This window comes from Oncorhynchus gorbuscha, unplaced genomic scaffold (assembly GCF_021184085.1).
Source record: "Oncorhynchus gorbuscha isolate QuinsamMale2020 ecotype Even-year unplaced genomic scaffold, OgorEven_v1.0 Un_scaffold_634, whole genome shotgun sequence".
Classification (NCBI taxonomy): domain Eukaryota; kingdom Metazoa; phylum Chordata; class Actinopteri; order Salmoniformes; family Salmonidae; genus Oncorhynchus; species Oncorhynchus gorbuscha.
This window is the reverse complement of record NW_025745746.1, coordinates 206791-229640: the sequence shown is the minus strand read 5'-3', so window position 1 is coordinate 229640 and position 22850 is coordinate 206791. Positions and strand designations below refer to the sequence as shown.

Below are 22850 nucleotides of genomic sequence, written 5' to 3'. Positions count from 1 at the left end.
TCATGTACACTGAGCCACGCTGGTTGTATAGTAGTCATGTACACTGAGCCACGCTGGTTGTATAGGAGTCATGTACACTGAGCCACGCTGGTTGTATAGGAGTCATGTATACTGAGCCACGCTGGTTGTATAGGAGTCATGTATACTGAGCCACCCTGGTTGTATAGGAGTCATGTATACTGAGCCACGCTGGTTGTATAGGAGTCATGTACACTGAGCCGTGTTGGATGGGAATTTTTCTGAGGTATGAGGTCAGGCTGTGCGACCCCAGCAGATGGGGGTCACAGAGTCTACCAGACTATCACGACTGTGGACTCTGAAACATGCTCACGGGATGCTGATACTTGTGATTTTCTGACTGACACATTTCAGGAGAAATCCGTTGGCATTATGGATACGGGACATTACACAAGACACTGGGCTTCATATTCAACACGTTCGGTCCAGTTTATTCAAACACCACACAACATACATCCTAGGAATGCTCCGTACCAATGGTTAAAGTTAGGGTTAAGGTTAGGATAACAGTACCTGTGGTTAGGGTTAAGGTTAGGATAACAGTACCTGTGGTTAGGGTTAAGGTTAAGGTTAGGATAACAGTACCTGTGGTTAGGGTTAAGGTTAGGATAACAGTACCTGTGGTTAGGGTTAAGGTTAGGATAACAGTACCTGTGGTTAGGGTTAAGGTTAAGGTTAGGGCAGCAGTACCTGTGGTTAGGGTTAAGGTTAGGATAACAGTACCTGTGGTTAGGGTTAAGGTTAAGGTTAGGATAACAGTACCTGTGGTTAGGGCAGCAGTACCTGTGGTTAGGGTTAAGGTTAGGATAACAGTACCTGTGGTTAGGGTTAAGGTTAAAGTTAGGATAACAGTACCTGTGGTTAGGGTTAAGGTTAGGATAACAGTACCGGTGGTTAGGGTTAAGGTTAGGATAACAGTACCTGTGGTTAGGGTTAAGGTTAGGATAAGAGTACCTGTGGTTAGGGTTAAGGTTAGGGCAGCAGTACCTGTGGTTAGGGCTAAGGTTAGGATAAGAGTACCTGTGGTTAGGGCTAAGGTTAAGATAAGAGTACCTGTGGTTAGGGCTAAGGTTAAGATAAGAGTACCTATGGTTAGGGCTAAGGTTAGGATAACAGTACCTGTGGTTAGGGCTAAGGTTAAGATAAGAGTACCTGTGGTTAGGGCTAAGGTTAAGATAAGAGTACCTGTGGTTAGGGCTAAGGTTAAGATAAGAGTACCTGTGGTTAGGGTTAAGGTTAGGATAACAGTACCTGTGGTTAGGGCTAAGGTTAGGATAACAGTACCTGTGGTTAGGGCTAAGGTTAAGATAAGAGTACCTGTGGTTAGGGTTAAGGTTAGGATAACAGTACCAGTGGTTAGGGTTAAGGTTAAGATAAGAGTACCTGTGGTTAGGGCTAAGGTTAGGATAACAGTACTTGTGGTTAGGGCTAAGGTTAAGATAAGAGTACCTGTGGTAAGGGTCAAGGTTAGGGCAGCAGTACCTGTGGTTAGGGTTAAGGTTAGGATAACAGTACCTGTGGTTAGGGTCAAGGTTAGGGCAGCAGTACCTGTGGTTAGGGTTAAGGTTAAGGTTAGGGCAGCAGTAGCTGTGGTTAGGGTTAAGGTTAGGGCAGCAGTACCTGTGGTTAGGGTTAAGGTTAAGGTTAGGGCAGCAGTACCTGTGGGTTGGAGGTGTTGGAGATGGTGTCAGCTGCCCGGGGGTCAGTTCCATAGTTGGTGTCGTCCAGCACGTTGGACAGACTGGAGCTCTTCCTGGGTCTCAGAGAGGGGAACGACCGGCTCTGCTCCAGGGGGGAGGGGGTGCCTGCCTGACTACCCCCCACAGGGTTGTGGTTCCATGTTCCCTTCTCACCCCTCATACCCCCCAGCTCCAGCTCAAAGGGTGAGGTGCCGAAGGGGGACAGAGGGTGGTAGAGAGCCTCCTCTTGGGGCCGACCGGAGGGGATGTCCACGGTGTTGGACAGGGAGGACGAGCGGCTCCCCTGCTCTACTGAGTCAAACCACTTAAATTGGAGAGAGTCGTCAAAGTCCTTCAACGTGCCTCCACTGCTGTTAGGGGAAGACCGAGAGAGGTCGGAGAAACGCTCTGAGATATTCCTCCCTCCCAGGCCCTCGCCGTCTCCCTCCTCCTCCTCTTCATCGTCCGGCGAGGTGTAAGGGAGGAAGACGTCCGTGTGAGCGTACTGAGAGTCCTCTATGACCATGCTGTGATCTCTCCTGAGGGGAGCAGTTCAACATTTAGTAAGAATTGTGTGTTAACTGATCTATAGCAGGGATAGAGCTGAACACATGTTAACTGATCTATAGCAGGGATAGAGCTGAACACATGTTAACTGATCTATAGCAGGGATAGAGCTGAACACATGTTAACTGATCTATAGCAGGGATAGAGCTGAACACATGTTAACTGATCTATAGCAGGGAAGAGCTGAACACATGTTAACTGATCTATAGCAGGGATAGAGCTGAACACATGTTAACTGATCTATAGCAGGGATAGAGCTGAACACATGTTAACTGATCTATAGCAGGGAAGAGCTGAACACATGTTAACTGATCTATAGCAGGGATAGAGCTGAACACATGTTAACTGATCTATAGCAGGGATAGAGCTGAACACATGTTAACTGATCTATAGCAGCGGTAGAGCTGAATCCAGAAACTATCTTGTTTATTGTCCAGAAATATAAAATATCACATAAGTTATTATTGATTCCCAACTTTTCGAATCGATACAGATTCCCTCAATCGACTAATGGAACTCATCCCTACCTGAGAGGGGGGCGGGAGGAGGGGTCCAGGGAGCTGTGGGTGCTGGAGCCTGCCAGGGAGGGACCACGAGACTCATAGGACTCCTTCATATAGAGCTTAGTTAACACATCCTGCCAGCCTGGCTGACGGGCCAGCTGACGAACATAGTCCTCATTGTCATAGATCAGGTAGAAGAGCTGGGAGAAGGAGAGAGGAGAGAGGAGAGAGGAGAGAGGAGAGAGAGAGAGAGAGGCGATGGAGAGAGAGAGAGAGAGAGGGGAGCAATGTAGAGAGAGAGAGAGAGAGAGAGAGAGAGAGAGAGAGAGAGAGAGAGAGAGAGAGAGAGAGAGAGAGAGAGAGAGAGAGAGAGGAGCGATGGAGAGAGGGGGGAGAGAGAGGGAGAGAGCAGTGGGAAAGAGAGAGAAAGAGAAACACAGGGAACAATCAAGCCTTCAGCTGCTCAATAGTCTATACCTGTAGCTGCCCAATAGTTTATACCTGTAGCTGCCCAATAGTCTATACCTGTAGCTGTAGCTCTAGAGGACTAGAGGTGGGGAAAGAGGACTAGAGGAGGGAAAAGAGGACTAGAGGAGGGAAAAGAGGACTAGAGGAGGGGAAAGAGGACAGTGGAAGGGAAAGAGGACTAGGTGGGGAAAGAGGACTAGAGGAGGGGAAAGAGGACAGTGGAAGGGAAAGAGGACTAGGAGGGGAAAGAGGACTAGGAGGGGAAAGAGGACTAGAGGTGGGGAAAGAGGACTAGAGGTGGGGAAAGAGGACTAGAGGTGGGGAAAGAGGACTAGAGGTGGGGAAAGAGGACTAGAGGTGGGGAAAGAGGACTAGAGTAGGGGAAAGAGGACTAGAGGTGGGAAAAGAGGACTAGAGGTGGGGGAAAGAGGACTAGAGGTGGGGAAAGAGGACTAGAGGTGGGGTAAAGAGGACTCGAGGTGGGGAAACAGGACAGTGGAAGGGAAAGAGGACTAGAGGTGGGGAAAGAGGACTAGAGGTGGGGAAAGAGGACTAGAGGAGGGAAAAGAGGACTAGAGGAGGGAAAAGAGGACTAGAGGAGGGGAAAGAGGACAGTGGAAGGGAAAGAGGACTAGGTGGGGAAAGAGGACTAGAGGAGGGGAAAGAGGACAGTGGAAGGGAAAGAGGACTAGGAGGGGAAAGAGGACTAGAGGAGGGGAAAGAGGACTAGAGGTGGGGAAAGAGGACTAGAGGTGGGGAAAGAGGACTAGAGGTGGGGAAAGAGGACTAGAGGAGGGGAAAGAGGACTAGGGGAGGGGAAAGAGGACTAGAGGTGGGGAAAGAGGACTAGAGGTGGGGAAAGAGGACTAGAGGAGGGGAAAGAGGACAGTGGAAGGGAAAGAGGACTAGAGATGGGGGCGGAGGACTAGAGGTGGGGAAAGAGGACTCGAGGTGGGGAAAGAGGACTCGAGGTGGGGAAAGAGGACTAGAGGTGGGGAAAGAGGACTAGAGGTGGGGAAACAGGACTAGAGGTGGGGAAAGAGGACTAGAGGTGGGGAAAGAGGACTAGAGGTGGGGAAACAGGACTAGAGGTGGGGAAACAGGACTAGAGGTGGGGAAACAGGACTAGAGGTGGGGAAACAGGACTAGAGGTGGGGAAACAGGACTAGAGGTGGGAAAAGAGGACTATAGGTGGGGAAAGAGGACTAGAGGTGGGGAAAGAGGACTAGAGGGGGTGGGGTAAAGAGGACTAGAGGTGGGGAAACAGGACAGTGGAAGGGAAAGAAGATTAGAGTAGGTAAGGACTGACCTTGCGACAGACGTCCAGACGGACAGTGAGCTCAGCACGATGGGACAGGTGGACCACAGCCAGCAGGTCTCTGAAGTTAGGAGTGGCATCTACACAAAACAATGACAATCAGATGTACACAGTAAAGTATATCCCCAATAGATATGCATACTATAGGAACAACAAGGAGAGGGTTTATACACAGTAAAATATATCCCCTATAGATATACATACTATAGGAACAACAAGGAGAGGGGTTATACACAGTCAAATATATCCCCTATAGATATACATACTATAGGAACAACAAGGAGAGGGGTTATACACAGTCAAATATATCCCCTATAGATATACATACTATAGGAACAACAAGGAGAGGGGTTATACACAGTCAAATATATCCCCTATAGATATACATACTATAGGAACAACAAGGAGAGGGGTTATACACAGTCAAATATATCCCCTATAGATATACATACTATAGGAACAACAAGGAGAGGGGTTATACACAGTCAAATATATCCCCTATAGATATACATACTATAGGAACAACAAGGAGAGGGTTTATACACAGTAAAATATATCCCCTATAGATATACATACTATAGGAACAACAAGGAGAGGGGTTATACACAGTCAAATATATCCCCTATAGATATACATACTATAGGAACAACAAGGAGAGGGGTTATACACAGTCAAATATATCCCCTATAGATATACATACTATAGGAACAACAAGGAGAGGGGTTATACACAGTCAAATATATCCCCTATAGATATACATACTATAGGAACAACAAGGTTATAGTTGAGACTGTTTCATGTTGACATTTCATCTCTAAAGCCTTTCTGAAGACGAGCCATCAATACAAGAACAAAATGCATTGTAAAAGGATGACTGTACAGACAAACAGGACAAAAACAGACCTGACATTTTTTATGACATTTTTTATTTAACCATTATTTAACCAGGTAGACAAGTTGAGAACAAGTTCTCATTTATAACTGCGACCTGGCCAAGATATAGCAAAGCAGTGCTCCGAAAACAACAACACAGAGTTGTTGACACCCAAATGGCACCCTAGTCCCTACATAGTGCACTACTTTTGACCAGAGCCCTATGAGAACCCTAGTCCCTATAGAGTGCACTACTTTTGACAGGGCACAATGGGCCCTGGTAGTTTACTAGACTGTATAAAGGGAATGGGGCTCCATTTGGGACACGACCAGAGGCTATATTTGAGGCCTACCTGTAGCGAGGACCTGCTCGTAAAGACAGCGCACGGTGGTCATGGTTACGGGGACGTCTCCTAGAAAACAAACAAGACCGAGGTATCCAAAATCCTTCAACTTGACACGTTGCTTGGCGCGCTCAGACACTCGTTCACTCTTCAGGATCTTGTACAGAACCTGCGTCAGTGACCAAGGAGGAGAGCAGGAGATGAACAACAACACTGACCTACGGCTCAGATAAACTAGGAAAGACAGACGGGGAGTTTGTGTATTGAGTGTATGACTAGGTAAAACTCTGAACATAGAATGGCTATAGTTGCAGTATCTTTGGTCAATTCCCCAACATGCACAGGTTTTCCAGAAGTCCTGGTTGGAGGATTCCAGATTTCCTGCTTTACCCCAGCAGTGGTCAAAATACTGACTGACAGAGGGTCTAATATGTGGTGGTGTGGTGGTGTGATGGTGGTGAGATGTTGGTGTTATGTTGGTGTGGTGGTGTAATGTTGGTGTGGTGGTGTGATGTTGGTGTGTTGGTGTGATGGTGGTGTGGTGGTGAGATGTTGGTGTTATGTTGGTGTGGTGGTGAGATGTTGGTGTTATGTTGGTGTGGTGGTGAGATGGTGAGATGTTGGTGTGGTGGTGAGATGTTGGTGTGGTGGTGTAATGTTGGTGTGGTGGTGAGATGTTGGTGTGTTGGTGTGATGGTGGTGTGGTGGTGAGATGTTGGTGTGGTGGTGAGATGTTGGTGTTATGTTGGTGTGGTGGTGAGATGTTGGTGTTATGTTGGTGTGGTGGTGAGATGTTGGTGTGATGGTGAGATGTTGGTGTGGTGGTGAGATGTCGGTGTGGTGGTGAGATGTTGGTGTTATGTTGGTGTGGTGGTGTAATGTTGGTGTGGTGGTGAGATGCTGGTGTGATGTTGGTGTGATGGTGGTGTGGTGGTAGTGTGATGTGGTAGTGGTAGTAGTGTGATGTGGTGGTGGTAGTGGTGGTAGTGTGATGTGGTAGTAGTGTGTGTGGTAGTGGTGGTAGTGTGATGTGGTGGTGGTAGTGGTGGTAGTGTGATGTGGTGGTGGTAGTGATGGTAGTGTGATGTGGTGGTGGTAGTGGTGGTAGTGTGATGTGGTGGTGGTAGTGGTGGTAGTGTGATGTGGTGGTGGTAGTAGTGTGATGTGGTGGTGGTGTGAGTAGTGTGATGGTGGTGGTGGTGGTAGTGTGATGTGGTGGTGGTAGTAGTGTGTGTGGTGGTGGTGGTAGTGTGATGTGGTGGTGGTAGTGGTGGTAGTGTGATGTGGTGGTGGTAGTGGTGGTAGTGTGATGTGGTGGTGGTAGTAGTGTGATGTGGTGGTGGTAGTGGTAGTAGTGTGATGTGGTGGTGGTAGTGGTGGTAGTGTGATGTGGTGGTGGTAGTGGTGGTAGTGTGATGTGGTGGTGGTGGTAGTGTGATGTGGTGGTGGTAGTAGTGTGATGTGGTGGTGGTAGTAGTGTGATGTGGTGGTGGTAGTGGTGGTAGTGTGATGTGGTGGTGGTAGTGGTGGTAGTGTGATGTGGTAGTGGTGGTAGTGTGATGTGGTGGTGGTAGTGGTGGTAGTGTGATGTGGTGGTAGTAGTAGTGTGATGTGGTGGTGGTAGTAGTGTGATGTGGTAGTGGTAGTAGTGTGATGTGGTGGTGGTAGTGGTGGTAGTGTGATGTGGTAGTGGTGGTAGTGTGATGTGGTGGTGGTGGTAGTGTGATGTGGTGGTGGTAGTAGTGTGATGTGGTGGTGGTAGTGGTGGTGTGATGTGGTGGTGGTAGTAGTGGTAGTGTGATGTGGTGGTGGTAGTAGTGTGATGTGGTGGTGGTAGTAGTGTGATGTGGTGGTGGTAGTAGTGTGGTGTGGTGGTGGTATGTGGTGGTGGTAGTGTGATGTGGTGGTGGTAGTGTGATGTGGTGGTAGTGGTAGTAGTGTGATGTGGTGGTGGTAGTAGTGGTAGTAGTGTGATGTGGTGGTGGTAGTAGTGTGATGTGGTAGTGGTAGTAGTGTGATGTGGTGGTGGTGCTAGTGTGATGTGGTGGTGCTAGTGTGATGTGGTGGTGGTAGTGGTAGTAGTGTGATGTGGTGATGGTAGTAGTGTGATGTGGTGGTGGTAGTAGTGTGATGTGGTGGTGGTAGTAGTGTGATGTGGTGGTGGTAGTGGTAGTAGTGTGAGTGTGGTGGTGGTAGTAGTGTGATGTGGTGGTGGTAGTGGTAGTAGTGTGATGTGGTGGTGGTAGTAGTGTGATGTGGTGGTGGTAGTAGTGTGATGTGGTGGTGGTGGTAGTGTGATGTGGTGGTGGTAGTAGTGTGATGTGGTGGTAGTAGTAGTGTGATGTGGTGGTAGTGGTGTGATGTGGTCGTAGTGGTAGTGTGATGTGGTCGTAGTGGTAGTGTGATGGTGGTGGTGCTAGTGTGGTGGTGGTGCTAGTGTGGTGGTGGTGGTGCTAGTGTGGTGGTGGTGGTGCTAGTGTGGTGGTAGTGTTAGTGTGGTGGTGGTGGTGCTAGTGTGGTGGTGCTAGTGTGGTGGTGGTGGTGCTAGTGTGGTGGTGTTTGTGTTAGTGTGGTGGTGCTAGTGTGGTGGTGGTGGTGCTAGTGTGGTGGTGCTAGTGTGGTGGTGTTTTTGTTAGTGTGGTGGTGGTGTTAGTGTGGTGGTGTTTGTGTTAGTGTGGTGGTGGTGTTAGTGTGGTGTTAGTGTGGTGGTGGTGTTGGCGTGGTGGTGTGATGTGGTAGTGTAATGGTGGTGTGATGCAGCAGACTGACTCACCCTGAAGACTCTCTCCCTAACCTCATCTCCAAAGCTGGGTTTGAGCAGCAGACAGTAGAGCTGTTCTACTCCCCACTCCAACAGTACAGCCTGGACCTGCTCTCTGGGAGGGCTGCTCCTCAACAGACTGTAAACCACGTCTAACGCACTCACCACCTGATGGAGAGAGAGAGAGAGAGAGAGAGAGAGAGAGAGAGAGAGAGAGACAGAGAGAGAGAGAGAGAGAGAGAGAGAGAGAGACAGAGAGAGAAGAGGGAGGGGGGGGGAGGGTGGGGTGGAGAGAGAGAGAAGAGGGAAGGGGTGGGAAGGGGTGGAGAGAGAGAGAAGAGGGAAGGGGTGGAAAGAGAGAGGAGGGAGAGGGAGGAGGGAGGGGTTGAGAGAGAGAAGGGAGGGGGAGAGGGAGGGGTTGAGAGAGAGAAGGGAGGGGGAGAGGGAGGGGTTGAGAGAGAGAGAGAGAGAGAGAGAGAGAGAGAGAGAGAGAGAGAGAGAGAGAGAGAGAGAGAGAGAGAGAGAGGTTGAGAGAGAGAGAGAGAGAGGTTGAGAGAGAAAGAGAGGGGTGGAGAGAGAGAGGGAGGGGTGGAGAGTAAGTGATTGGGATGAATATAGGGAGTGGAGAGAGAAATAAGGTAATGGGGAGAGGGTAAGAGAGGGGTGGGGAGAGAGTGAGAGGGGGGAGAAAAGAGGACGGTGAGAGTAAGTGATGGGAGTAGAAATAGAGGAGAGTTAGAGGAGGGAGGTTGAGAAGAGGGGACGTAGAGGTGGGAGGTTGAGAAGAGGGGACATAGAGGTGGGAGGTTGAAAAGAGGGGACGTAGAGGTGGGAGGTTGGCAAGAGGGGACGTAGAGGTGGGAGGTTGAGAAGAGGGGACGTAGAGGTGGGAGGTTGAGAAGAGGGGACGTAGAGGTGGGAGGTTGAGAAGAGGGGACGTAGAGGTGGGAGGTTGAGAAGAGGGGACGTAGAGGTGGGAGGTTGAGAAGAGGGGAGATGGCAGAGGATAGAAAGCAAAGAGGGAGAGAGGGAAAGAGAGGGAGGAGACATGTGAATGGAATTATAATAGGGTTCAAGAAAGGACATGGTTAGATCCAAAACCCCTCTGAATAAAGACAAGGAGTAAGCATGTCTCCGTTAGCGTGCGTACCTGCTGCTCTTCTCCTATAGCCAGTGTGTAGGCCAAGATGCTGTGGAGCTCTTCAGCAGTAGGACACTTGAGGAGGAAGTCTCTCAGCAGAGAGAACAGAGAGATCTGAACAGTCTGCTTTTCATCAGACAGAGGACTGCCATCTTTCTCCACACTGAGAGCACACAGAGATGAACTCATCAGATTATGGACATATGGAGGCATACAAACAACAGTGACAACAACATCTACATACATCTATCATACATTTTTACCATCTACATGGAGGCTATCATTTTTAAGAAGCATAGATAACTCATAATTCATCATTTGTGCCATCAATATTATGATTACCATAGTAAAGGGTTGTTGAGGTACCTGGAGTGTAAATGGATGTTGAGGTACCTGGAGTGTAAATGTTGAGGTACCTGGAGTGTAAATGGATGTTGAGGTACCTGTAGTGTAAAGGGTTGTTGAGGTACCTGGAGTGTAAAGGGATGTTGAGGTACCTGGAGTGTAAAGGGATGTTGAGGTACCTGGAGTGTAAAGGGATGTTGAGGTACCTGGAGTGTAATGGGTTGTTGAGGTACCTGGAGTGTAAAGGGATGTTGAGGTACCTGGAGTGTAATGGGTTGTTGAGGTACCTGTGTAGTGTAAAGGGTTGTTGAGGTACCTGGAGTGTAATGGGTTGTTGAGGTACCTGTGTAGTGTAAAGGGTTGTTGAGGTACCTGGAGTGTAATGGGTTGTTGAGGTACCTGTATAGTGTAAAGGGTTGTTGAGGTACCTGGAGTGTAAAGGGATGTTGAGGTACCTGTAGTGTAAATGTTGAGGTACCTGTAGTGTAATGGGTTGTTGAGGTACCTGGAGTGTAATGGGATATTGAGGTACCTGGAGTGTAATGGGATGTTGAGGTACCTGGAGTGTAATAGGATGTTGAGGTACCTGGAGTGTAATGGGTTGTTGAGGTACCTGTAGTGTAATGGGATGTTGAGGTACCTGGAGTGTAAATGGATGATGAGGTACCTGTAGTGTAAAGGGTTGTTGAGGTACCTGGAGTGTAATGGGGTGTTGAGGTACATGTAGTGTAAAGGGACGTTGAGGTACCTGGAGTGTAAAGGGATGTTGAGGTACCTGGAGTGTAAAGGGATGTTGAGGTACCTGGATTGTAATGGGATGTTGAGGTACCTGGAGTGTAATGGGATGTTGAGGTACCTGGAGTGTAAATGGATGTTGAGGTACCTGTAGTGTAAAGGGACGTTGAGGTACCTGTAGTGTAAAGGGATGTTGAGGTACCTGTAGTATAAAGGGTTGTTGAGGTACCTGGAGTGTAATGGGATGTTGAGGTACCTGTGTAGTGTAAAGGGATGTTGAGGTACCTGTAGTGTAAAGGGATGTTGAGGTACCTGTAGTGTAAAGGGATGTTGAGGTACCTGTAGTGTAATGGGTTGTTGAGGTACCTGTAGTGTAATGGGTTGTTGAGGTACCTGGAGTGTAAAGGGATGTTGAGGTACCTGTAGTGTAATGGGTTGTTGAGGTATCTGTAGTGTAAATGTTGAGGTACCTGTAGTGTAATGGGTTGTTGAGGTACCTGGAGTGTAATGGGATGTTGAGGTACCTGTAGTGTAATGGGATGTTGAGGTACCTGGAGTGTAATGGGATGTTGAGGTACCTGGAGTGTAAAGGGATGTTGAGGTACCTGGAGTGTAAAGGGATGTTGAGGTACCTGTAGTTTAATAGGATGTTGAGGTACCTGGAGTGTAAAGGGTTGTTGAGGTACCTGGAGTATAAAGGGTTGTTGAGGTACCTGGAGTGTAATGGGATGTTGAGGTACCTGGAGTGTAAAGGGTTGTTGAGGTACCTGGAGTGTAAATGTCGAGGTACCTGGAGTGTAAAGGGATGTTGAGGTACCTGGAGTGTAATGGGTTGTTGAGGTACCTGGAGTGTAAATGGATGTTGAGGTACCTGTAGTGTAAAGGGTTGTTGAGGTACCTGGAGTGTAAAGGGATGTTGAGGTACCTGTAGTGTGTCCGTATGGTATCCAGGATGTACTGCACTCCATACTTCTTCCTCATGCGATGCTTCCCATCCTTGATCACAGACGACATGTACTGGACATGGCCTTCACAGACAACACATCAATATGAGGTACTGGACATGGCCTTCACAGACAACACATCAATATGAGGTACTGGACATGGCCTTCACAGACAACACATCAATATGAGGTACTGGACATGGCCTTCACAGACAACACATCAATATGAGGTACTGGACATGACCTTCACAGACAACACATCAATATGAGGTACTGGACATGACCTTCACAGACAACACATCACACACATTGGGTGTGTCTCGAATGGCACCCTATTCCCTATTTAAGGCACTACCAAAAGTAGTGGTGCACTATATAGGGAATAGGGTGTTATTTAGGACACAAGTCCTTCACTACTATGTTATTGACAATGCAGTCTGAAAATGTACCACTGGAAAACAGCATTAATTTATATGATGTCACGAGTACAGACTTACATCCTGGAGGGCATTGATTCAGACAGTATTAGTGGGTAATAGTTATGATAATATATTCCCTCTGTACCAAAGGGTTATGTCTCAGTCTGTCTCCACAAGTCCCTGGGCTACATGCATATGAAAGGGGCAGAGTTAGCTTTGACAGAGCTGCTACATGCATATGAAAGGGGCAGAGTTAGCTTTGACAGAGCTGCTACATGCATATGAAAGGGGCAGAGTTATAATAATAATAATAATATAGGCCATTTAGCAGACGCTTTTATCCAAAGCGACTTACAGTCATGTGTGCATACATTCTACGTATGGGTGGTCCCGGGGATCGAACCCACTACCCTGGCGTTACAAGCGCCATGCTCTACCAACTGAGCTACAGAAGGACCACCGAGTTAGCTTTGACAGAGCTGCTACATGCATATGAAAGGGGCAGAGTTAGCTTTGACAGAGCTGCTACATGCATATGAAAGGGGCAGAGTTAGCTTTGACAGAGCTGCTACATGCATATGAAAGGGGCAGAGTTAGCTTTGACAGAGCTTCTACATGCATATGAAAGGGGCAGAGTTAGCTTTGACAGAGCTGCTACATGCATATGAAAGGGGCAGAGTTAGCTTTGACAGAGCTGCTACATGCATATGAAAGGGGCAGAGTTAGCTTTGACAGAGCTTCTACATGCATATGAAAGGGGCAGAGTTAGCTTTGACAGAGCTTCTACATGCATATGAAAGGGGCAGAGTTAGCTTTGACAGAGCCGACCAAAGTCTGTTGATACTGGGATAGTCTTGCACACTGTAGGGACGACACGCTAGACATAACCCTCCCAGATCTGTTTGTGCTTTAGCCAACAACTGCTCTGATGTTCAAAGGCCTACAGAACTGGCAACCAGGCTACAGTGGCTGACTGCTCTTGCCAAGACACACAGCGAAGTGGCTGCTGCTCCTGATGTGGAAGTCTACTGGCTACCAGGCTATAATGCCTGACTGCTCTCTCTTACCCAGACACACAGCGAAGTGGCTGCTGCTCCAGATGTGGAAGTCTACTGGCTACCAGGCTATAATGCCTGACTGCTCTCTCTTACCCAGACACACAGCAAAGTGGCTGCTACTCCAGATGTGGAAGTCTACTGGCTACCAGGCTATAATGCCTGACTGCTCTCTCTTACCCAGACACACAGCAAAGTGGCTGCTACTCCAGATGTGGAAGTCTACTGGCTACCAGGCTATAATGCCTGACTGCTCTTACCCAGACACACAGCGAAGTGGCTGCTGCTCCAGATGTGGAAGTCTACTGGCTACCAGGCTATAATGCCTGACTGCTCTTACCCAGACACACAGCGAAGTGGCTGCTGCTCCTGATGTGGAAGTCTACTGGCTACCAGGCTATAATGCCTGACTGCTCTCTCTTACCCAGACACACAGCGAAGTGGCTGCTGCTCCAGATGTGGAAGTCTACTGGCTACCAGGCTATAATGCCTGACTGCTCTCTCTTACCCAGACACACAGCAAAGTGGCTGCTACTCCAGATGTGGAAGTCTACTGGCTACCAGGCTATAATGCCTGACTGCTCTTACCCAGACACACAGCGAAGTGGCTGCTGCTCCAGATGTGGAAGTCTACTGGCTACCAGGCTATAATGCCTGACTGCTCTTACCCAAACACACAGCGAAGTGGCTGCTGCTCCAGATGTGGAAGTCTACTGGCTACCAGGCTATAATGCCTGACTGCTCTTACCCAAACACACAGCGATGTGGCTGCTGCTCCAGATGTGGAAGTCTACTGGCTACCAGGCTATAATGCCTGACTGCTCTTACCCAGACATACAGCGATGTGGCTGCTGCTCCAGATGTGGAAGTCTACTGGCTACCAGGCTATAATGCCTGACTGCTCTTACCCAGACACACAGCGATGTGGCTGTTGCTCCAGATGTGGAAGTCTACTGGCTACCAGGCTATAATGCCTGACTGCTCTTACCCAAACACACAGTGAAGTGGCTGCTGCTCCAGATGTGGAAGTCTACTGGCTACCAGGCTATAATGCCTGACTGCTCTTACCCAGACACACAGCGAAGTGGCTGTTGCTCCAGATGTGGAAGTCTACTGGCTACCAGGCTATAATGCCTGACTGCTCTTACCCAGAAACACAGCGAAGTGGCTGTTGCTCCAGATGTGGAAGTCTACTGGCTACCAGGCTATAATGCCTGACTGCTCTTACCCAGACACACAGCGAAGTGGCTGTTGCTCCAGATGCGGAAGTCAAATAGCAGGTGTTGGTAGAGCTGCACGAGCAACGGACTGTTCTCCTCACTGGATACCTGCTCCAACAGGAACTGACACGCCATCAGAACAGACATATCCATCATACTACCTGGGACCTAGGAGAAAGAGATGGGAGAGAGAGACGGGGGAGGGAGAGAGAGACGGGGGAGGGAGAGAGAGACAGGGGAGGGAGAGAGACAGGGGGAGGGAGAGAGAGAGACAGGGGAGGGGGGAGGACGGGGGAGGGAGAGAGAGAGACGGGGGAGGAAGAGAGAGAGAGGAGACAAGAGGGAGGGAGAGGGGAGAGAGACAGGTAGGGGAGGAAGAGAGAGAGAGAGGACGGGGAGAAGAGAGGACAGGGGTGAGAGTTTATCTGACTGGGGGGATCAGAGAGAGACAAGGGGACTGGGAGAGAGAGAGAGACGGGGGAGGGGGAGAGAGACAGGGGGAGGGAGTCTGAGATCGGGGGAGGGAGAGAGAGAGACAAGGGGGGAGGGGAGAGAGAGACAAGGGGGAGGGAGAGGGAGAGAGAGACAGGGGGAGTTTATCTGGGAGAGAGAGAGAGGAGGGTCTGTACTGTTTAGAGAGAGAGAGAGAGACCAAGGGGGAGGGAGAGGGAGAGAGACAGGGGTTTAGGGAGGAATCAGAGGAGGAGAGAGATCTGTCCTACGGGGGAGGGAGAGAGAAAGAGAAGGGGGAGGGAGAGAGAGATGAGGTCTGTACTGTTTATCTGTCCTACTGTAGGGAGAATCAGAGGAACCAAGGTGTGTCTGTACTGTTTATCTGTCCTACTGTAGGGAGAATCAGAGGAACCAAGGTGTGTCTGTTTATCTGTCCTACTGTAGGGAGAATCAGAGGAACCAAGGTGTCTGTACTGTTTATCTGTCCTACTGTAGGGAGAATCAGAGGAACCAAGGTGTCTGTACTGTTTATCTGTCCTACTGTAGGGAGAATCAGAGGAACCAAGGTGTCTGTACTGTTTATCTGTCCTACTGTAGGGAGAATCAGAGGAACCAAGGTGTCTGTACTGTTTATCTGTCCTACTGTAGGGAGAATCAGAGGAACCAAGGTGTCTGTACTGTTTATCTGTCCTACTGTAGGGAGAATCAGAGGAACCAAGGTGTGTCTGTTTATCTGTCCTACTGTAGGGAGAATCAGAGGAACCAAGGTGTGTCTGTACTGTTTATCTGTCCTACTGTAGGGAGAATCAGAGGAACCAAGGTGTCTGTACTGTTTATCTGTCCTACTGTAGGGAGAATCAGAGGAACCAAGGTGTGTCTGTTTATCTGTCCTACTGTAGGGAGAATCAGAGGAACCAAGGTGTCTGTACTGTTTATCTGTCCTACTGTAGGGAGAATCAGAGGAACCAAGGTGTCTGTACTGTTTATCTGTCCTACTGTAGGGAGAATCAGAGGAACCAAGGTGTCTGTACTGTTTATCTGTCCTACTGTAGGGAGAATCAGAGGAACCAAGGTGTCTGTACTGTTTATCTGTCCTACTGTAGGGAGAATCAGAGGAACCAAGGTGTCTGTACTGTTTATCTGTCCTACTGTAGGGAGAATCAGAGGAACCAAGGTGTCTGTACTGTTTATCTGTCCTACTGTAGGGAGAATCAGAGGAACCAAGGTGTCTGTACTGTTTATCTGTCCTACTGTAGGGAGAATCAGAGGAACCAAGGTGTCTGTACTGTTTATCTGTCCTACTGTAGGGAGAATCAGAGGAACCAAGGTGTCTGTACTGTTTATCTGTCCTACTGTAGGGAGAATCAGAGGTACCAAGGTGTCTGTACTGTTTATCTGTCCTACTGTAGGGAGAATCAGAGGAACCAAGGTGTCTGTACTGTTTATCTGTCCTACTGTAGGGAGAATCAGAGGTACCAAGGTGTCTGTACTGTTCACCTGTCCTGTTTATCTGTCCTACTGTAGGGAGAATCAGAGGAACCAAGTGTCAAATGACTAGGGAGAATCAGAGGAACCAAAACTGTTTATCTGTCCTACTGTTAAGGAAGTCACTCAACGTGACAATGTGTGTGTCAGTGTGGTACTGTTTATCTGACTGGGAGAATCACTGTGTGTGTCAGATGAGGGGTACTGTTTATCTGTCCTACTGTAGGGAGAATCAGAGGGGTGTTGTACTGTTCACCTGTCCTACTGGGAGAATCAGTGAACCAAGTGTGTGAGTCAAATGACTAATTGTGTAGGGAGTGTGTGTGTGTGTAGGGAGAATCAGAGGAACCAAGGTGTCTGTACTGTTTATCTGTCCTACTGGGGAGGGGCATGTGTGAGTCAGTGTGACATTGTGTGTGTGTGTGAGGGGGGCGTGTGTGTGTTGTGTTTGTATGTGTGTCTGCGAGTGCGTGCGCACGCATACGTCCGTGTGTGTGTGTGTGTGTGTGTGTGTGTGTGTGTGTGTGTGTGTGTGTGTGTGTGTGTGTGTGTGTGTGTGTGTGTGTGTGTGTGGGGGGATCGTTAGAGCAGGGTTTCCGAACAGGATGCTCAGCCCAGCAGTCATATATACCCTCATTTCCTGTCACACCACCAGCCCCCCTTCCTCTACGCTCCTAGAAACCTCCTCTGGAATGTATTGTAGGATGATGATGGCTCTGGTCATTAGCTACTACAGTATTGTAGGATGATGATGGCTCTGGTCATTAGCTACTACAGTATTGTAGGATGATGATGGCTCTGGTCATTAGCTACTACAGTACTGTAGGATGATGATGGCTCTGGTCATTAGCTACTACAGTACTGTAGGATGATGATGGCTTTGGTCATTAGCTACTACAGTATTGTAGGATGATGATGGCTCTGGTCATTAGCTACTACAGTACTGTAGGATGATGATGGCTCTGGTCATTAGCTACTACAGTACTGTAGGATGATGATGGCTCTGGTCATTAGCTACTACAGTACTGTAGGATGATGATGGCTCTGGTCTGGTCATTAGCTACTACAGTACTGTAGGATGATGATGGCTCTGGTCTGGTCATTAGCTACTACAGTACTGTAGGATGATGATGGCTCTGGTCATTAGCTACTACAATACTGTAGGATGATGATGGCTCTGGTCATTAGCTACTACAGTACCGTAGGATGATGATGGCTCTGGTCTGGTCATTAGCTACTACAGTACTGTAGGATGATGATGGCTCTGGTCTGGTCATTAGCTACTACAGTACTGTAGGATGATGATGGCTCTGGTCATTAGCTACTACAGTATTGTAGGATGATGATGGCTCTGGTCATTAGCTACTACAGTATTGTAGGATGATGATGGCTCTGGTCATTAGCTACTACAGTATTGTAGGATGATGATGGCTCTGGTCTCATTAGCTACTACAGTACCGTAGGATGATGATGGATCTAATCTGGTCATTAGCCACTACAGTATTGTAGGATGATGATGGCTCTGGTCATTAGCTACTACAGTACTGTAGGATGATGATGGCTCTGGTCATTAGCTACTACAATACTGTAGGATGATGATGGCTCTGGTCATTAGCTACTACAGTACTGTAGGATGATGATGGCTCTGGTCTGGACATTAGCTACTACAGTACTGTAGGATGATTGATGATGGCTCTGGTCTGGTCATTAGCTACTACAGTACTGTAGGATGATGATGGCTCTGGTCATTAGTACTACAGTACTGTAGGATGATGATGGCTCTGGTCATTAGCCACTACAGTACCATAGGATGATGATGGCTCTGGTCATTAGCTACTACAGTACTGTAGGATGATGGCTCTGGTCTGGACATTAGCCACTACAGTACTGTAGGATGATGATGGCTCTGGTCATTAGCTACTACAGTACTGTAGGATGATGATGGCTCTGGTCATTAGCTACTACAGTACTGTAGGATGATGATGGCTCTGGTCATTAGCTACTATGGATACACATCTACACACAATAACATGACCCAGGTTTTAGCTGCTACTTAAATCTAAGTCATTCCCATTGTGAACCCTAGTGAACATGGCTCCTATAATGGGCCAGTACCCTAGTTTGCATGGCTCCTATAACGGGCCAGTACCCTAGTGAGCATGGCTCCTATAATGGGCCAGTACCTTAGTGAGCTTGGCTCCTATAACGGGCCAGTACCCTAGTGAACATGGCTCCTATAATGGACCAGTACCCTAGTGAACATGGCTCCTATAATGGGCCAGTACCTTAGTGAGCATGGCTCCTATAATGGGCCAGTACCCTAGTGAGCATGGCTCCTATAATGGGCCAGTACCCTAGTGAGCATGGCTCCTATAATGGGCCAGTACCCTAGTGAGCATGGCTCCTATAATGGGCCAGAACCTTAGTGAACATGGCTCCTATAATGGGCCAGTACCTTAGTGAGCATGGCTCCTATAATGGGCCAGTACCTTAGTGAGCATGGCTCCTATAATTGGCCAGTACCCTAGTGAACATGGCTCCTATAATGGACCAGTACCTAGTGAGCATGGCTCCTATAATGGGCCAGTACCTTAGTGAGCATGGCTCCTATAATGGGCCAGTACCTTAGTGAGCATGGCTCCTATAATTGGCCAGTACCCTAGTGAGCATGGCTCCTATAATGGGCCAGTACCTTAGTGAGCATGGCTCCTATAATGGGCCAGAACCTTAGTGAACATGGCTCCTGGGCCATAATGCATGGCCTATAATGGGCCAGTACCTTAGTGAGCATGGCTCCTATAATGGGCCAGTACCTTAGTGAGCATGGCTCCTATAATGGGCCAGTACCTTAGTGAGCATGGCTCCTATAATGGGCCAGTACCTTGAGCATGGTGAGCATGGCTCCTATAATGGGCCAGTACCTTAGTGAGCATGGCTCCTATAATGCTGGGTCCGTGGCAGTTCAGTAGGCTCTCCTGGTTGACAGGGTGATGATGAATTAGATTCTTCACCATCAGCAGGAACGCTGCTACACTGTTCCTCTCCAGCCGACCATCTGACACACACACACACACACACACACACACACACACACACACACACACACACACACACACACACACACACACACACACACACACACACACACACACACACACACACACACACACACACACACACCACACACACACACATTCATTTATGTAAAATTAGCCTATTGAGTACGATAGCGCTTCATCAGTGTTCACGGAGCACCATTTCCAAAATCAAAATGTCCAAACTACTAAATTCAATCAATATTCCCAGTAACGTAGCTCTTTAACACCCACTGACCTTGCAAAGTATGTTAATTAAGCAATAAGGCCCGAGGGGGTGTGGTATAAGGCCAATATACCACGGCTAAGGGCTGTTCTTAGGCACGACGCAACACGCCCCTTAGCAGTGGTATATTGGCCATATACCACAAACCCCCTGAGGTGCCTTATTGCTATTATAAACTGGTTACCAACATAATTAGAGCAGTAAAAATAAATGTTTTGTCATACCCATGGTACACGGTCTGATATACCACGGCTGTCAGCCAATCGGCATTCAGGGATAGAACCGTTTCGAGACCTGAATGTTGATTGGCTGAAAGCCGTGGTATTACAAAACATTTATTTTTACATACACACAGTAATTAGCCGTGGTATATTGACCATATATTGACCATATAACACATCCCCTCTGGCTTATTGAATGTTAGCCGTGGTATATTGACCATATGAATGTACAATGACTAAGGGCTGTTCTTAGGCACAACCCAAAGCAGAGTATAGTCTGGACACAGCCCTTAGCCGTGGTATATTGACCATATGAATGTACAATGACTAAGGGCTGTTCTTAGGCACAACCCAAAGCAGAGTACAGTCTGGACACAGCCCTTAGCCGTGGTATATTGGCCATATATCACAAATCCCAGAGGTGCCTTACTGCTATTATAAACTGGTTACCAATGTAATTAGAGCAGTAAACAAGTATACCTGTGGGTATATTGTGTGATATACACATGGCTGAAATGCTGTTTCAGCCAATTAGCATTCAGGGCTGGAACCCCCCAGTTGATAATACAGTATAATATATCTGTCTCTCTGTTATCTCCAACACACACATACAGCAGTACAAACACACACTGGACCCTGTACAGGCTACTGACCGGAGGACTTGCCCAGTGGCAGCAGCATGCCGACAGGCCCCCGGGAGGAGCTACAGGTTAGTTCTGGTCCCAGCAGGTCTGACGTCTCCTGACCTCCTCCCCCTCCGCCTGCTCTGGCTCACACACCTGTTCCAGGAGGGGCAGTAGAACCCCCATGCCCCCCACTGTGTTCAACACATCCTACAGGGATACACACACAGAGACATACATACACACAGTCAGACACAGAGACATGCATACATACACACACAGAGACATACATACACACAGTCAGACACAGAGACATACACACAGTCACAGAGACATACACACAGTCACAGAGACATACACACAGTCAGACACAGAGACATACACACAGTCAGACACAGAGACATACACACAGTCAGACACAGAGACATACACACAGTCAGACACAGAGACATACACAGTCAGACACAGAGACACAGAGACACAGAGACACACAGTCAGACACAGAGACATACACACAGTCAGACACAGAGACATACACACAGTCAGACACAGAGACATACACAGTCAGACACAGAGACATACACACAGTCAGACACAGAAACAGACACAGAAACATACAGACATACACACAGTCAGACACAGAGACATACACACAGTCAGTCAGACACAGAGACATACACACAGTCAGACACAGAGACATACACAGTCAGACACACAGTCAGACACAGAGACATACACAGAGACATACACAGTCAGACACAGAGACACAGTCACAGACACAGTCAGACACAGAGACATACACACAGTCAGACACAGAGACATACACACACATACATACACACACAGAAACATACATACATGCACACAGTCAGACACAGAGACATACACAGTCAGTCACAGAGACATACACAGTCAGACACAGAGACATACATACACACAGTCAGACACAGAGACATACACACAGTCAGACACAGAGACATACACAGTCAGACACAGAGACATACACAGTCAGACACAGAGACATACACACAGTCAGACACAGAGACATACACACAGTCAGACACAGAGACATACACAGAGACATACACAGTCAGACACAGAGACATACACAGTCAGACACAGAGACATACACAGTCAGACACAGAGACATACACACAGTCAGACACAGAGACAGACACACAGTCAGACACAGAGACATACACAGTCAGACACAGAGACATACACACAGTCAGACACAGAGACATACACACAGTCAGACACAGAGACATACACACACACAGAGACATACACACAGTCACAGAGACATACACACACAGTCAGACACAGAGACATACATACATACACAGAGACAGAAACATACATACACACAGTCAGACACAGAGACATACACACAGTCACAGAGACATACACACAGTCACAGAGACAAACACAGTCAGACACAGAGACATACACACAGTCAGACACAGAAACATACAGTCAGACACAGAGACATACACAGTCAGACAGATGTTGCACAGTCAGACACACAGAGACATACACAGTCAGACACAGAGACAAACACAGTCAGACACAGAGACATACACAGTCAGACACAGAGACATACACACAGTCAGACACAGAGACATACACAGTCAGACACATACACAGTCAGACACAGAGACATACACACAGACACAGAGACATACACAGAGACATACACACAGTCACAGACATCACAGACACAGAGACATACACACACAGTCAGACACAGAGACATACATACATACACACACAGAAACATACATCACACACACAGTCAGACACAGTCAGACACAGAGATACACACATACACACAGTCAGACACAGAGACATACATACACAGTCAGACACAGAGACACAGAGACACATACACAGTCAGACACACAGTCAGACACAGAGACATACACACAGTCAGACACAGAGACATACACACAGTCAGACACAGAGACATACACAGTCAGACACAGAGACATACACACAGTCAGACATACACAGTCACACAGAGATACACACACAGTCAGACACAGAGACACAGAGACATACATACACACAGTCAGACACAGAGACATACACAGTCAGACACAGAGACAAACACAGTCAGACACAGAGACATACACAGTCAGACACAGAGACATACACACAGTCAGACACAGAGACATACACAGTCAGACACAGAGACATACACAGTCAGACACAGAGACATACACAGTCAGACACAGAGACATACACACAGTCACAGTCTTGACATACACAGTCAGACACAGAGAACAGTCAGACACAGAGACATACCACAGCACAGTGATGTTGACACAGAGTCACAACTTGTTTACTGAGCTCTT

At 48.0% G+C, this 22850-nt stretch overlaps 1 protein-coding gene across 1 annotated transcript in view; it reads right to left on the bottom strand.

Moving 5' to 3' along the window:
• nbeal2 (neurobeachin-like 2) overlaps positions 1 to 22850 on the bottom strand; it is a 140251-nt gene that overhangs the window by 50312 nt on the left and 67089 nt on the right. The window contains 11 exon segments of the mRNA XM_046334980.1: positions 1678 to 2236; positions 2792 to 2967; positions 4545 to 4633; positions 5780 to 5939; positions 8544 to 8699; positions 9682 to 9835; positions 11678 to 11780; positions 14399 to 14558; positions 19250 to 19383; positions 20524 to 20623; positions 20626 to 20703. Coding sequence (XP_046190936.1) covers positions 1678 to 2236; positions 2792 to 2967; positions 4545 to 4633; positions 5780 to 5939; positions 8544 to 8699; positions 9682 to 9835; positions 11678 to 11780; positions 14399 to 14558; positions 19250 to 19383; positions 20524 to 20623; positions 20626 to 20703 — 1869 coding nt within the window.